At 65.5% G+C, this 14785-nt stretch overlaps 1 protein-coding gene across 4 annotated transcripts in view; it reads left to right on the plus strand.

Annotated features, from left to right (window-relative positions):
* The window catches only part of FMNL3 (formin like 3), a 43845-nt gene that overhangs the window by 21304 nt on the left and 7756 nt on the right, over positions 1–14785 (plus strand). For 2 of the 4 annotated variants that reach the window (XM_026659617.2, XM_026659614.2), the window contains exons 4-16: positions 299–375; positions 5060–5143; positions 6322–6474; positions 9052–9160; positions 9722–9798; positions 10301–10394; positions 10767–10841; positions 11508–11618; positions 12098–12247; positions 12759–12860; positions 13250–13502; positions 13585–13653; positions 14429–14553. In XM_026659617.2, the coding sequence (XP_026515402.1) occupies positions 299–375; positions 5060–5143; positions 6322–6474; positions 9052–9160; positions 9722–9798; positions 10301–10394; positions 10767–10841; positions 11508–11618; positions 12098–12247; positions 12759–12860; positions 13250–13502; positions 13585–13653; positions 14429–14553 (1479 nt within the window). The remainder of the gene's footprint in view (positions 1–298; positions 376–5059; positions 5144–6321; positions 6475–9051; positions 9161–9721; positions 9799–10300; positions 10395–10766; positions 10842–11507; positions 11619–12097; positions 12248–12758; positions 12861–13249; positions 13503–13584; positions 13654–14428; positions 14554–14785) is intronic. The other 2 variants (XM_026659615.2, XM_026659616.2) reach the window with 2 other exon arrangements.

The raw sequence follows: 14785 nt of genomic DNA on the forward strand, positions 1-14785 counted from the left end.
GTGGGGATCCGACCCCGTCCGTGGGTGGTAAGTCCCTGCAAACCCGGCCCGGAGAGCTCTGGAGAATCTGTCCCCACGTGACTAACTGGGTCCCCCTGTAAAACGGAGCTGTTTGATCTCTAGCTATTCGTCCGGCAAACGCAGAACCGACGGTCCCAGCCCCAGAGAGCGCACAGGGCTGGCTCTGTTGCTGATGGGGCTGGGCTGGGCGGGGAGGTGGTTTCTGCCAGGGGTGGAGGGAGCTGGGCTCGGGTCCCGGGGCTGGTTGCTGTTCCTAACGGGGGGACTCTGTTGGCAGAAGTTCAGACGGAGGGTGCAGGAATCGACCAAAGTGCTGCGGGAGCTGGAGATCTCCCTGAGGACCAACCACATTGGGTAGGTGCCACTATCGCGAGGAGCAGCCGGGCTCGGTCTGGAGCTGGAGCCAGCAGAGCGGTGGGCTCGGCTCTGCTCAGTGCTCCGGATTCAGGCTCTACATGGCCGGCTCCCCCCCTCGCTACAGCTCAGGCATCGTTCCATAGCGGCCAAGACCCTTTTTGTCATGGCCCCCCTGCTCCTTGGGCCAGGATGCCCCGGGCTGCCTGCTGGGGAATTCTCGCTCTGCCGTGTGGGATGGCAGCACCGCTCAGGTTTGGCCCACCCGCCCCTCCAGCGCGAGGGACATGCCAGGCTGCTGCGCCACTCGGTTTGGGGGCCCTCTCAAATCGGGGGCCTGGGGCCAACCGCCCCTTTTGTCTCCCCCAGGTGGGCCTGATTGGGCCCAAGCCCCATCTGTGGTGAGACTTCTTGGCTTTAGCGATCTGTGCTTGGAAGCTCAAGTGTTGTTCCCAACCCAGGGGGTATCCGCAAGGCCTTGCGTCTCGTGTAGACAAGGCCTGGCTCGAGAACCCACTGCTTCCTACGCAGCGCTGTGGCAAACCACGCCGCAAATCAATAAGTGTTTCCCCTGGTGCTGTCGATTTCCCTCGGAGGGAGGGAGGGCGACCGGTTGCTGCCTCATTGGCTGAAGCAGGACTAGCGGCAGCCTGGCGCGGTGGGTAGAGCCCAGGGCTGGGAGCCAGGGGACCTGGGTCGGTTACTGTCTGCCACTGGCTCGCTAGGGTAGGGTCTGGGTAATGGTTAGGGATAGGTCACTGCCCCACTCTGTGGCTCAGTTTCCCCCTCTCTAAAATGGGCAGAATTCTACTTCTCCTTCCTGTGCAAAGGGCTCCAAGCTCCCAGGTGAGAAGCACTCGCTGGGGGTGATTACAGGGGGCGGAGGAGGGCGCTGTGGAGCCTGGTGGGTTAAGTAGGTTACATTGGTGGGAAGGGAAGGGGCTGGGGGGGGGGCGACCAGAGGCTGAAGCGATGAACAGGAATAAAAATGGAGCCCGGCTGCCCAAGCCAGACGCTCCCCAGCCCCGGTGTGCCAAGGGCGAGGGGGTTCGCTGGCTCGTGCCAGGGCTGGGGGTGAGCACAGGGAACGCTGGGACAGGTCCGGGCACATCATGTCTGTCGGACCAGAACCGGCTCCCACAGAGCAGTGGGGTGGGTGGGGTTAGAGGTCCCATGATGTATGCACAGTGCTGGACACTGAGCAAGAGACGGACCCTGCTCCCAAAAGCTTTCAGTGTCAGGCTGGATGGGGAAACTGAGGCTCAGGGAGGGGACTAGACTGGCCCAAGGTCCCTCAGCCGGCCCGTGGCAGAGCGGGGATTCGAACCCAGGGCTCCCAGCACTGTGCCCTGACCCCATGTCCATAAGCCGGTCCCCTGGCTCTTTGAGGCTCAGTGGGGCCAACACATTGACGTACGTGCCGCAGGGAGGGGTGCAGGCAGTGACCCCACAGGCTCGTCCGGCTCCGCGGCCTCGCTTCCCTGTGGCCTGGGCGGGCCGGGCTACAACGCTGCCGTCAGACGTCTTCCCCCCATGACCTCGCCCCGGCTGACGCCGCCCCTGGTGCGGTGGCCGTGCAGGACGTTCCCAGGGCCGTGTCCGCTCAGCGGGTGCCGCGTCCCCACCCCTGCGGGCCCAGCTGCAGCTGGAGGGGAAATACCAGCTGGCACAGGAACTGGGATTGTTCCTGTCCTTGGCCAGGGCCGCGGGCTCGCAGCGGCCAGGCGCTCCTTCCAGCGGATGCTGAGGCCGGAGCTCACATCCTGCGCAGAGTCAGCAGCTCCCTGGCTGGGCGGGGTGGGGGGAGACGGGAAACGGACCACAGGGTGCTGGTGGGACCGTCACTGTGGGGATGAGACTACGGGTCCCTCTGAACGCCCTGTCCCAGGTCCAGCTGAGCCCCCCCGGTCACCCCCAATCGCTGGGCCATGGTCTTTAAACCTCCGGAGTCTAAACTCAGCCCAGGCATTTCCCCTGGCTTGGGGTCGGCCGAGCACCTTCTCCAGAGAGCTCAGACCCCACAGTCCAACTGCCCAGTCCCCGAGACCGTGCTGAGCCACCCGCCCCCCCACCCCAGAGCTTGGACACACCCTCTCCCGGCACTCATGTCATGCCGTGCCCCGGGCCCACAGTTAACACTGCCAGGGCACGTGGTAGGTATAACACAGGACACGCAGAGACTTTTCACAGGATCCTAACACCGTTGCTCGTTACTGAACAGCAGGAGAAATAGAGAGAGCGAGACAAAAATAATAAACCCTGCCTCAGTTTCCCCAGCGCTCCAGAGCATTCTTTGCTCTGGGGTCATAGTCCTCTGGGGGCGTCCAGGGTCCTGCTCTGTTTCTCTTTCTCCAGGTCAGCTTGCTTTGACCTAGGCTGGTCCTCCTGCAGCTAACCCCCCCCCCCCCCCCGAGTCCCCCTGTCTCTTCCTCTGTGGCCCTGTGCGTCTTCCCTGAGCCACGCAGCCTCAGGGGTTTTAAAGGCATCAGCACCCTGGGGTCTTTGTTCTGCTTTGGGGAGTTTCTGTTGAGGGGTTGGAGAAACCTGGATCTCCTGCTCTGGATTCCACACCGGCAGCAATTCGCACGTTGTCCAGTCTCTCCTCTCCCCTCCCCAGGACTCCTGCTTCAGGAGTCCTTGTCCCTTCCTTGGGAGCAGCGAGTGCTGGCCGCTGCCAGAGCCGGGATGCCAGGCTAGATGGGCCCCTGCTCTGAGCCCATCCGTTCCTGCGCCGTCCATAGAGCAAGGGGGTTGGGTTCACCAGGGGTGCTGGAGTCCCCCACACAGGTGAACCGGGTCACCGTGGGCAGCAGGTGGAGAGCAGGAGCTGCCGTGGGGGTGGCAGATAGGGGCCCAGTGGGGGGGGGAGGAGGCTGCAGGAAGGTTTGCTGCAGAAGGGAGGTCCAGACAGTCCCTGCGTGTGCACGCTCACACGTGCACAAACATCCGCACCCATGTGGCCTCTCACGCACACACACGTGTGCACGCTCGCACACACACAAGCTGACACGTGCTACCGCCCAGCACATGCACCCACTCAGGGTCCACGTGGGGTCCCCTCCCCAGCCTGCAGCAGCGGCTGGGTTTGTGTTCGCCAGCCCAGGTGCCCTTTAACCCCCCGAGAGCCCTAAAATAGCAGCGCGGCCTCAGACAGGAAACGAGCCGGGGGCGAGGCGCTGGAGCGCAGACAGACAGGAAATGGGCGGGCTCGCCGGCCCCTCCCCCACCGGAGAAACGGCTCCAAGACAGCTCCGGGGTCTGACTCGTGCCAGATCACACGGCCCCCGGCACCGCGCTTTGGAAAATGTCACACCCCGCCCCATATCACACGTGTGTGCATCCCCCAATCACACGTGTGTGCACCCCCCAATGTCACACTAATGCTTCCCCCATCACATGTGCGTGCACCCCCCAATGTCACATGCATGTGTGCACCCCCAATCACACGTGTGCACCCCCCAATATCACATGCATGTGTGCACCCCAATCACACGTGCGTGCACCCCATCACGCATGCGTGCACCCCATCACACGTGTGTGCACCCCCTCCCAATCACACATGTGTGCGTGCACCCCCCCATGACACACGTGTGCATGCCCCCACTAACTAACACACGGGCACGTGCCCTGATCGAATAACACACCTGGATTCATCCGACTAACTAACATGCCTGTGCCCTGCCCCAGTAATGCACACGCGTGTGCCCCCAGCTGAATAACACACGTGCATGCCATGCCATGCCCTGCCCGAAAAGCTGCCACCCCTGCTCCCCACCAGGTAACGCACACGCGGACCGCGGGCACGGCCGGGATGGGTTCCCAGCATACAGCTCCTGGCGCAGGAACCCCTGAGCCGGGGGAGGAGAAATTGGCCTGCGAGCGTTTTGGGGGCACAGGAGTGGGAAGCCACTTTCCAGCACAACCCAGAGCGGAGCCGAAGGCTCTGGCCCTGCCAGATAACAGCCAGGCGGCTGGGGGTGCCTGGAGGGGCTGCAATCTACAGGCCGCAGCAGGTGCCTGTAGCAGGGTGGGCCGAGGGCGGCTTAACCCTGAATTCCTCGGCTCTGCCAGGTTCTCAGTCCGTGAGCGGAAACCGCCCCAGGACAAAGCTAACCAAGGGCCAGCTTTTCACAGGGGCCTCGGCCCCTGCAGCTGCTGCTGCCCGCGGCTTTGTCTGAAAATCCAGCCGTAGGGTCCCTGCCTGCGTGTGGCCAGGAGTGACGGCTGGGGTCTGTGGCGTATCACCGGGGGAACGCAGAGAATCGGGGCCAGGGGACGGCCGCGCCTGCGTGGCCAGGTCATGCTGTCCCCCGGGCGGGAAGGACAAGGGGGCACAGGACCCCGAGCTCTGTTCTCCGGGCTCCGTGGTGTGTGCAGACCCGCTGACGTCAATGGGCCCTTTATCGTCATGGCGACGCTGTACAGTTACGGTGTTGATTTCCCCCTGGCTCTGGGGTGTGGGCTGGGTGTGATCACATCGTGTCAGTGGCCCCCGAGGTCCCTGCCCCAAGGACTCCTCCCTGCTAGGGTGTCCTGGCCTGGCACGGCGCCGCTGGCTTCTCGCCTGGTGGGGGGCTCCAGCCTGTGGCTGAAACTCGCCCGGGGCGGGGGGCCAGCCTGAGTGCTAGGCACCGCGTCCGCTCGCCGGCCCCTGGGGTGACTCGCTCTCTGCTCCGCTCTGCAGGTGGGTTCGGGAGTTTCTCAATGACGAGAACAAAGGCCTGGACGTCCTGGTGGAGTATCTCTCCTTCGCGCAGTGTGCTGTGATGTAAGTCCTGTGTTTGCGGCGCCCGGGGGGCTCTTCGGGGGCAGCTGCGATTCCTCGCCCCCTGGGCAGAGCGGGTGAGATCGGGGTTTGCAGGTGCCCCGTCAGCAATTGGCCTGTGACGGCCGTCAGACTGCTCAGGTGGAGTCTCTTGGACGATGCAGGGCCTGATGCCCCGGGGCTCCATTCTCCCTCCTCTTGGGAGCGTCCCCGACTGGCTCAGAGCCAAGGGCCAACTGGCCCACGTGTTTCAGGGGAAGGCGTGAGACTCCCGCGGCCGGCAGAAGCGGGCTAATGTGCCCCCCATGAAGGTGTCATCCTGACCCTAAGAGTTAGAGATTGGCCAGTGCCCTGAAGCAGGAGACAGAATCTTGCTACGCTCCTGCCCTCAGCGACTTCCTGTGGCGGTGAGTTCCGCAGTCCAACAACGCCAGGTGTGAAAGAGCATTTCCTTTTACCGTTCTGCTGCTGCCCCTTTCGCACATCCTCTTGTGCGTGTGTTCGAGGCAGGGGAGTGGGCGCTCCCGCTCTCCCTTCTCCGGGCCCTGGTTCCGGCGGCGAAGGCCAGGGTTGAATAGGGCCAAAGTGCTCTGCACCTGGCACCACTCGTTGCTAATATGGGGGTGAGGAGAGTCTCCATTGTCCTTGTGACCCTCTTGCCGCCCCACTGTTGGCCATTTTGGGCCCTGGCTGAGGGATTTCCCGCCCCCCTGTCATTTTAACACACTAACCCTGCCGGTGCACGTCGCCTTCATACGTGTGCCAGGGCAGGGCCGAGCTGGTCGCTCGTTGGGCGGAGAAGAGCGTTTGAACGGGGGCCGGGCTTTTCCGTGGCAGGCTCTGCACCGGGCATACGAGGCCGTGATATTCCTGACACGCTGCCCTGCCTGCTGCTAGCCCTGGGGGTGGCTGGCTGCTCCGGGGAAGGTGTTTGAATGCAGGAGTCCCTGGAGGGGAAGCGAATTTCTGCCCTGGTGCTGGGGCGCTTGCTGCGAGCAGGAGCGCGCTCGGGCCGCTACGCCTGCCATGCAGCTTACGAGTCAGTGTGCGCTTGCAGCCCTCGCTAGCGCGCGCCAGTCCCACTCCCGCACCCCCAGCTTCGGGCGCCGGGCCGGCCCGGGCGGCCCTGCTCTGCCGCTTGCCATGAAGCCTCCGTGCGTGTGTCCCCCTCTCCCGCCCAGGTTTGATTTTGAGGGTCTGGAAAGCGGCGAGGACGGCGCGCTAGAAAAGCTGAAATCCTGGAGCAGATCCATCGAGGATCTGCAGCACCCCATAACCCTGTCTGCCCCCTTCACCAACAGCCTCGCCCGCTCTGCGCGCCAGTCCGCCCTACGGTACGTACCCCGCCCCCGCCCTACGGTATGTATCCCCTCGCCCTGCCCTATGGTACGTACACACATACCCTCTGTGCCCTACGGTACGTACCCCGCCCCCGCCCTACGGTACATATATGCCCCGCCCCTGCCCTATGGTATGTACCCCCTTGCTCTGCCCTATGGTACATACACACATACCCTCTGTGCCCTAAAGTACGTACCCCGCCCTACGATATGTACCCTCTCGCTTTGCCCTATGGTACATACACACATACCCTCTGTGCCCTACGGTATGTACCCCGCCCCTGCCCTACGGTACGTATACGCCCCGCCCCTGCCGTATGGTATGTACCCCCTTGCCCTGCCCTATGGTATGTACACACATACCCTCTGTGCCCTATGGTATGTACTCCCACCTCTGCACTATGGTACGTATCCCCTCGCCCTGCCCTATGGTACCTACACACACCCCCTCTGTGCCCTGCGGTATGTGACCCCTCCCCCAACTCTGCACTATGATACCCCCCCCCCCCATGGTACATACCCGCCTGACTGGTACACCCCCTTCTGCTCTGCCCTATTGTACGTGCCCCCCCATGGTCCATGCTCCCCCCCACTCTGCATCTGCCTGCTCTGCTCTACGCTACGCACCCTCTGCGCCCCGCCCCCGGGACATGTGCCCCCTTCTCGCTTCCCCAGGGCCGGACTGTCCCCTTCTCTGCTGCCAGCCCCGTGTCCCGCCTCCGCCAGGGGGTCAGTAACGCGCCCTCCTCTCTCTGCTTCCAGGGCCCGTCTCCCTCTCGCTCTGCCTGCCCGTCTCTCTCTCTCTGTCCTCTGGCTGTGCGTGCCCCACTTCTCGCTGGGTAAGTACCCGCACGGCCTGCTGGGCACAAGCCCCCCCAGGGCCGCCACCACGCTCTGCGCCTTTCCGCTCTGCTCAGCCGCAGGGGCGTGGATGGGGCTGGGCGTGTGAGTGGATGTGTGTGTGTGTGGGGGGGTGGACATCACGTGGACGTGTGTAGATGAGTGTGTGTGCGCACAGAGTGGACATGTGTGAGTGGGGGTGGACATCACGTGGATGGGTGTAAACGTGTGTGAGTGCGTGGAGTGGACGTGTGTGAGTGAATGTATGTGTGCGTGCATAGGGGTGGACATCGCGTGGATGGGTGTAGACATGTATGAGTGTGCTTGGAGTGGATGTGTGTGTGTGAGTGGGGATGGACATCACGTGGACGGGTGTAGACGTGTGTGCATGTGAGTGGACGTGTACATCTTGGTGTTCAGTCACGTGTGTCGACGTGTGCATGCGTGTGTGCATCTGGCTGTTCGTACACGTGTGTCAATGTGTGCATCTGGGTGTTCGTACACGTGTGTGCACGCACGTCTCTTTCTCTTCTCCCCCTTTGGTTTTTCCACCTACTGGCCCCACGACTCTGCCTCCCTCTCCCTCTGCGCCCGCCTCCATATTCCCTGTGGGATCCCCCTGCCCAGCGCGTCTCTCCCTCGCTCCCCGCCCCTCCGGCACCAGCAGACCTCTGTGCTCACCCCCCCCCGCTCTGCCCTGTGGCCCCCCGTGTGTCCTGCCCCTCCACGGACCCCGCACTACCCTTGTGACCAGCAACTGCCCTCCCTGCTGCCCTGTCCCTCCCCGTCTGCGTGCCGTCCCCTGCCTGCTCCGTGCGGTGCCCTGCATCGTCCCCTCTGACGGGGCTCCGGGCGCTTCCCTCGGGCCTGCTGCCCCCGTCAGCGCTTCCTGGAGATCGCCTGTTACCGCTCGGAGCAGAGCCGGGGCTGGGGGCTGTCAGCGGGGGGGGGACACAGGTGAGGGTGTGGCCCAGTGGACAGGACGTTGTGCTGGGACTCAGGATACCGACCTGCTGCGTGACTTGGGCCGGTCCCTTCCCCTCCCCCCCATCGAGACGGTGAGCTCCCTGGGTCTGGGGCAGGACAGGTGAGGCGCACGTCCCCTCGCGCCGGTAGGATCGGCTCCTCCGTGACTGCGTCTGAGCTGGGCAGCAAGGCGGGGTGGGTGTGGCCGGGAGCTGAAGGACACAGACTCCTCCCTGCCTGGCGTGGCCCGTGGGGCTCTGGCTCGCTGGCCACGTGGGCCCCGCCAGGCCAGGGGTGGGGCTGCAGCATTCGGATCCCAGCGCAGCAGGAATGTGCCACGTGCCCGTGCAGTGTCTGTGCCCCCGGCTGGCGCAAGGGGCTGGGCTGTGCATGCTCCATGCCTCGGTGCCCGCAGCTGGGGAAGGGGACGGGGCCCGTTACTCCTCCTGCGCCCTCCAGGGCCGGGCCTGTGCATACCCCTCGCCGTGCGCTCCGAGGAGCGTGCAAAGCGCTGGCTCGCCCTGTGCACGAGGGCCGAGGCTGGCACGAAGCGCAGGGCGTGGCGGGGCCGGTGCAGTTCCAGGGACTGGCAGAGGCGCTAGGGGAAGCGGGGCAGTGGCTCAGAGATGCTCGGTCGGGTTTCAGTCCCCGGACGCTGCCAGAGCCAGAGTCTCGGGAGCTAGCGTGCTCCGGGTGCCCGGCTCGGAGGTCTCCAGGCAGCCCCTTCCAGGGCTCGCTGACCGCAGGCTGCCATGTCTTTGGCAGCTGCAGCACCTTGCCCAGCAGGAAGGCGCTGAAGAACTCGCGGCTGGTGAGCCAGAAGGACGACGTCCACGTCTGCATCATGTGCCTGCGGGCCATCATGAACTACCAGGTACCCGGCGCCCAGCACCTACCACCGACTCGGGGGCGATGGGAGGACATGGTGCTACTGCCCCTGCCGTCGGGCTGTGTCGAGCCCCTGGACCTGTCCCCGGGGAAGGGGCAGGAATCCCTGCAGGGGGGCAATGGGGCCACCTCCCCTCCTGACCCCCAATCGCTGCTGCTGCCCTGAAGCAGGAGGGTGCCTCGCCCTCCCAGACTCTGGCAACATCTCCTGCGAGGCCCGGCTGTAGCAGCCGTTATGTAATTTGGGACCGGGCAGCAGGTAGCACCTGGGTTTGAATTTCCCCTGGTGCAAAAAATGTGAACTTGGGGAATTTTATAGGAGAGAAAAAAATCGACATCTCTGAGCAAGCGGGGAGGGCATGGCTGGCTGGTTAGAGCCCACGGGCTGCTCCGGATGAAACCCAGCACATCCTCCTGCAGCCCTGCCCTGAGCTGCTGGGAAGCAAAGGGGCTGTGTTGTGTGTGGGGGCTGTGTACCCCGGACCCCCGTTCCCGGCCATCCTGCTGTTGCTCACGCCCCGCTCTCTGCCTTTCCCTCCCTCCTCAGTACGGCTTCAACCTGGTGATGTCCCATCCCCACGCCGTTAACGAGATCGCGCTCAGCCTGAATAACAAGAACCCCAGGTAAGGCACTGGTGCCGGTCCCATTCCCAGCTGGGCTGACTCCCACCCTGCGTCCCCTCCCTGGTTCTCCACTGGGGACGAGACCCCTTCCTGGGCCTGTCTCGGTGAGGAGCTGAGCAGGGCCGGGCTGGGGGATAGCGTGGGGATTACAGACCGTAGCAGAAAGCTGTACACAACACAAGCTACAGAACCTTTCGCCTCCAGGCGGCCGGCTCCCTTCCAGCCCAGCTGGGTGGCCGGAGTGTGAAGTGGGTCTCAGTCCAGGCCCCGTGGGACGGTGCCCGCAGCAGCTGGCAGACACTGGACTCCCCGATCCCTGCCAGGCCAGGGTGGCGGGAACCTGGCACCGGCCTGGGCTCTCTGGGACGGTCACCCCAGCCTGGGAGTCCCCGGCGCAGACTCTGCCGCTGTCAGGCCGGCAGGATCCCGGCTGGGCTCCGCCCCGGCAGGGCAGGGCGTGTGGGTGGTGGCTGAGTCACTGAGCCCCTTGGTCGTCCCCTAGGACCAAGGCCCTGGTGCTGGAGCTGCTAGCGGCTGTCTGCCTGGTGAGGGGAGGCCACGAAATCATTCTCGCTGCCTTCGACAACTTCAAAGAGGTGAGCCCGGCCCTGCCACAAGGGGGCGCCGTTCCCCGCCCACGCCCCAGGAGCCCCGGGGGCTGGGACGGGCATTGTGGGGGCAGAGACTGGGGCCAGCTCGGAGCCTGGCTGTTGGGGATGGGCAGCCCCATCTCTAGGGGCGCCCAGGCGGCTGCAATGGGGCCAGGGGCTGCAGACAGTATCTGGATGCTCTGTCCAGCCCATTCCAGCAAAGAGCGGCTGCTCTGGGATCCCAGGGTTAATCCGACCGAAGGGCAGACCGTGCCCCGATGCCGGGGGGATGGGCACAAGGGCCTAGGGAGAGCTGTGCGCGGACAGTGGGGCTGTCAGGGTGGGCCAGCCGGTAACCCATCTGCGGGCGCCTTGCAGGTCTGCAAAGAGACGCACCGCTTTGAGAAGCTCATGGACTATTTCCGGAACGAGGACAGCAGCATCGATTTCATGGTGAGCAGTCGGGGGTAGCCCCGACCTGGGGAGAGCGGGGCCAGCGCTGCCCTCCCTGGGGGGCTCTAGCAAGTGCCTGGCAGCCGAGTCACTGGAGAACAGCTGCCCGTGCAGGCAGGCCTGGATCCCGCCCCCATGACTCCTGCCCCGAAGGCCGTCTGGCTGGTGCATGGATCCCAGCCCCGTGACCCCCTGTTTCCCCAAAGGCCGGCTGGTGTATAGATCCCAGCCCCGTGACCCCCTGTTTCCCCAAAGGCCGGCTGGCTGGTGCATGGATCCCAGACCCAGTGACACCCCCCCATCCCGAAGGCCGGCTGGCTGGTGTATAGATCCCAGCCCCGTGACCCCGTCCCCCGAAGGCCGGCTGGTGCATGGATCCCAGCCCCGTGACCCCACCCCCCCCAGGGCCGGCTGGCTGGTGCGTGGACCCCAGCGCCCCCCCCAAGGCCGGCTGGCTGGTACCTGGATCCCAGCCCCGTGACCCCCTGTCCCCCAAAGGCCGGCTGATGTATAGATCCCAAACCCAGAGACCCCCCCTCCCCCCGAAGGCCGGCTGGCTGGTGCCTGGATCCCAGTGACCCCGCCGCCCCCCCCCCAAGGCCAGCTGGCTGGTGTGGGTATCCTGCCCCCCCCCATTCCCTACGGTGACTCCCCCCTTCCTTGCAGGTGGCCTGCATGCAGTTCATCAACATTGTGGTGCACTCGGTGGAGGACATGAATTTCCGGGTGCACCTGCAGTACGAATTCACCAAGCTAGGCCTGGAGGAGTTCCTGCAGGTAGAGCCGGGGAGCCCCAAGACCCCATCGCGGTAGCCTGAGGCCCCCCAGTAGCATGGAGGAGACGGAGACGTGGCCAGGCTGCAGCAGCCCCCCCGGGGCCCAGCACCGGCTGCTTCAGAGCAAGGCGCAATAGGCAGAGGTGGGGGGGATCTGCCCCCCAGGCCTGCCCTTGCCCCCAGTAGGGTCCTTAGGCCCAGAGAGAGGGGAAGTGACTCCCCCAGGCTCACGCAGGGCAGCCGCCCTCCCTCTCCAGCCTCACCAGGCCTCAGTTTCCCTCTCTGTGACATGGGGGTGGGCGACAGCACAGGGGTGGCGCGAGAGGAAAGCAGCGGCAGGGGAGCGTGCCGCTGGGGAGAAGTGGGTGCTCTAAGCTGGCAGGCGGCCTGCCGAGGGGCCGGTGCCCCCCGGGGAAGGGAGGCGGGTGGGCGGAGGGTGTTCTGCTGCCCTGACGCCGGTGTGTCCCGTCACCCCCGCAGAAGTCGCGGCACACGGAGAGCGAGAAGCTGCAGGTGCAGATCCAGGCCTACCTGGACAATGTCTTCGACGTTGGGGGGCTGCTGGAGGACGCGGAGACTAAGAATGTGGCGCTGGAGAAAGTGGAGGAGCTGGAGGAGCACGTCTCCCACGTAGGCACCTCGGCCCGTCTGTACCACGGGCTGGGTCACCACCAGGCCATGCGGGGTCCTGCCCCACCCCAGCCTCTGCACCCCGCCAGGCCAGCGTGCTGTCTCCCACCGGGGGGGATGTGACTCCAATTCCCACGAGCCACCGGAGCAGCGTTCATGCCTGCGGATTGCCTGGGCGGATGGGTCTGGCTGGAACCGGCGCCGGGGTGTGGGGTGTGGGGTGCTCTCGGCCCTCACCCTCGAGGGGATTCTGCACAGGTTTTTCCCTGGGTGTCTGGGAATGTCAGACTTCCCCCAGGAGTCACGGGGCTGGGGGGCAGATTCCCAGGAGTTCTTCTGCCATGGGGCGGAAGGGGGCTTCCCTTTCTGTTTGTGCTGGGGGTGGGGGGCCGTATCCGAACCGGCTGCCCGTTGGGTCCTGGCAGAACCAGCAGCCGGCAGACAGGGTGTACGGCGGCTCCTAGCGGTGCCCTGTGCCCCCGGTAACAGCTGCCTCGTGCTCTTTCTGCAGTTGACGGAGAAGCTGCTGGATCTGGAGAACGAGAACGTGATGCGCGTGGCGGAGCTGGAGAAGCAGCTCTTGCAGCGGGAGAAGGAGCTGGAGCTGGTCAAGGTGTGGGGCAGGGATCGGGCCAGGGGAACGACTGAGCAGTTCAGCAATGGGGCCCTGAGCCTTTCGTCTGCCATGAGCCAAGGGTGCTCGTGTCCCGGCCCCATTCCCAGCATGCCCCTGTCCACCTGCGGAGATGCCCAGCGGACTGGGGGGCAGCGGGTCTCCCTGCCTGGGGGGCTAGGGGGAGCCTGCCCTGCTACTGGGCATGCTCTGTGGGAACATCCGTCGCCTCGGGCCGCGTTCCCGGCCACGTGCCGAGCTCTGGGAGCCGGGGCTCTGGGGCTCTGTCCGCTGGGTGCAGTAGCGGCTCAGGCCCCCTGCAGACATGGGGGCTGGGATCTGGCTTGTGGGGGGGACGCAGCTCTAACCGCCCCCGTCTGCCGGGACAGGAGACCTTCGAGAGCACGACGCACCAGGTGCACACGCTGCGCAGGATCATCAAGGAGAAGGAGGCGGCTTTCCGGCGGCACTGCGGCTCCTGCCAGCCCGGGGAGCCGGGGAGCGACCCGCTGCTGCCCCTGGAGGGTGAAGGAGACGTCCCTGACTACGACATCTGCCTCCCGGCCTTGCCTCCTGTGGAGGCTGCCCCCCCGCCCCCACCTCCCCCACCCCCTGTGCCCCCGCCGGCCCCGCCACTGCCAGGTAAGCTCGGCCCGTGCCCTGGGATTGCTGCCCGGTGCCCCCGGAGGAGCCAGCACCTCATCCTGTCCCTCTCTTCCCACAGACAAGTGCCCCCCTGCCCCTCCGCTGCCTGGGGCCTCGCCCTCCGTCATCCTCACCGTGGGGTTGTCAGGTAGGAAGGGTCCCTGTTAGGGCCAGGAGTGCTGGTCCCGGGGCCAGTGGGGTGTGTGTGTCCCATGGGGCAGGTGGGGGAGGTCTCCCATGGGGCAGACGGGGAGGATCTTCCATAGGGTGGAGGGGGGGGGTCCCGTGGGGCAGGTGGGGAGGGGGTCTCCCGAGGGATAGGCGGGGGAGGTCTCCGGTGGGGCAGGTGGGGAGGATCTTCTGTAGGGTGGGGCGGGGTGTCCTGTGGGGAAGGCGGGGAGGCGGAGGGAGGTCTTGGGTGGGGGGGGAGGGGGGTCTCCCGGGAACTGCCCTTCGTGTTCAAGGCCTGGGCTGTGGTTGCGGGAAAATTTCCCTCCAAATTCCCACAGTTCAGCCCAGCCGCTGGGTTTGCAGCCAAGCAGCCTCGAAACCAGTCAGAGCCTTTGGGGTGCCCGCCCCCAGGATAGAGAGACCTGCAGGGCCCCAGGGGCTGCCCCTGCTGCTGCCTGATCTTTAAGCACCCCCTGCATCTGTCCCTGGGTCTCGGCATTCTGGGATTTGTAGTGCAGGGACGTTAGAGGCTGGCTGCAGTGCATGCTGGGAAAGGGGCCGGGATATAAAACAGGTAGGCGCTATTGTGGGCAGGTCCTTACAGCCCTGGGCTGTGGCCGGCTGCACCGGTGGGCTGGGGGCGTCGACCGAGGCCGTGCCCCTCTCCTGCCCTCTCTGCCCAGGCCGTGGGCTCCCTGTGGGCTCGCTGCGAGCGAGGCGGTTTCACACCCTCCCTGCCTCCTTGTCCCCAGCCATCCGGATAAAGAAACCCATCAAGACCAAGTTCCGCCTGCCCATCTTTAACTGGGCAGCCCTGAAACCCAACCAGATCAGCGGCACCGTCTTCAGTGAGCTGGACGACGAGAGGATCCTGGAGGTGGGTGCAGGGCCGGGGGCCTCGTCCCGGTGGGAGGGGGAGTGGAGCTCACGGAGCCGGGGCGCAGGTGCTCCTGCCGGCCTGGGGGCAGCGGTGCGCTGGGGCTGGGGCTGGCTCAAGCAGTCCCTAGCGGGGGTCCCGTCCGTGGGGCCCCCGACAATGGCGGTGGGTGGTCCCTAGTGGAGGTCCCGTCCGTGGGGCCCCCGACAATGGCGGTGGGTGGTCCCTAGTG

Source organism: Terrapene carolina, unplaced genomic scaffold, assembly GCF_002925995.2.
Source record: "Terrapene carolina triunguis isolate 2854851 unplaced genomic scaffold, T_m_triunguis-2.0 Scaffold641, whole genome shotgun sequence".
NCBI classification, from domain to species: domain Eukaryota; kingdom Metazoa; phylum Chordata; order Testudines; family Emydidae; genus Terrapene; species Terrapene triunguis.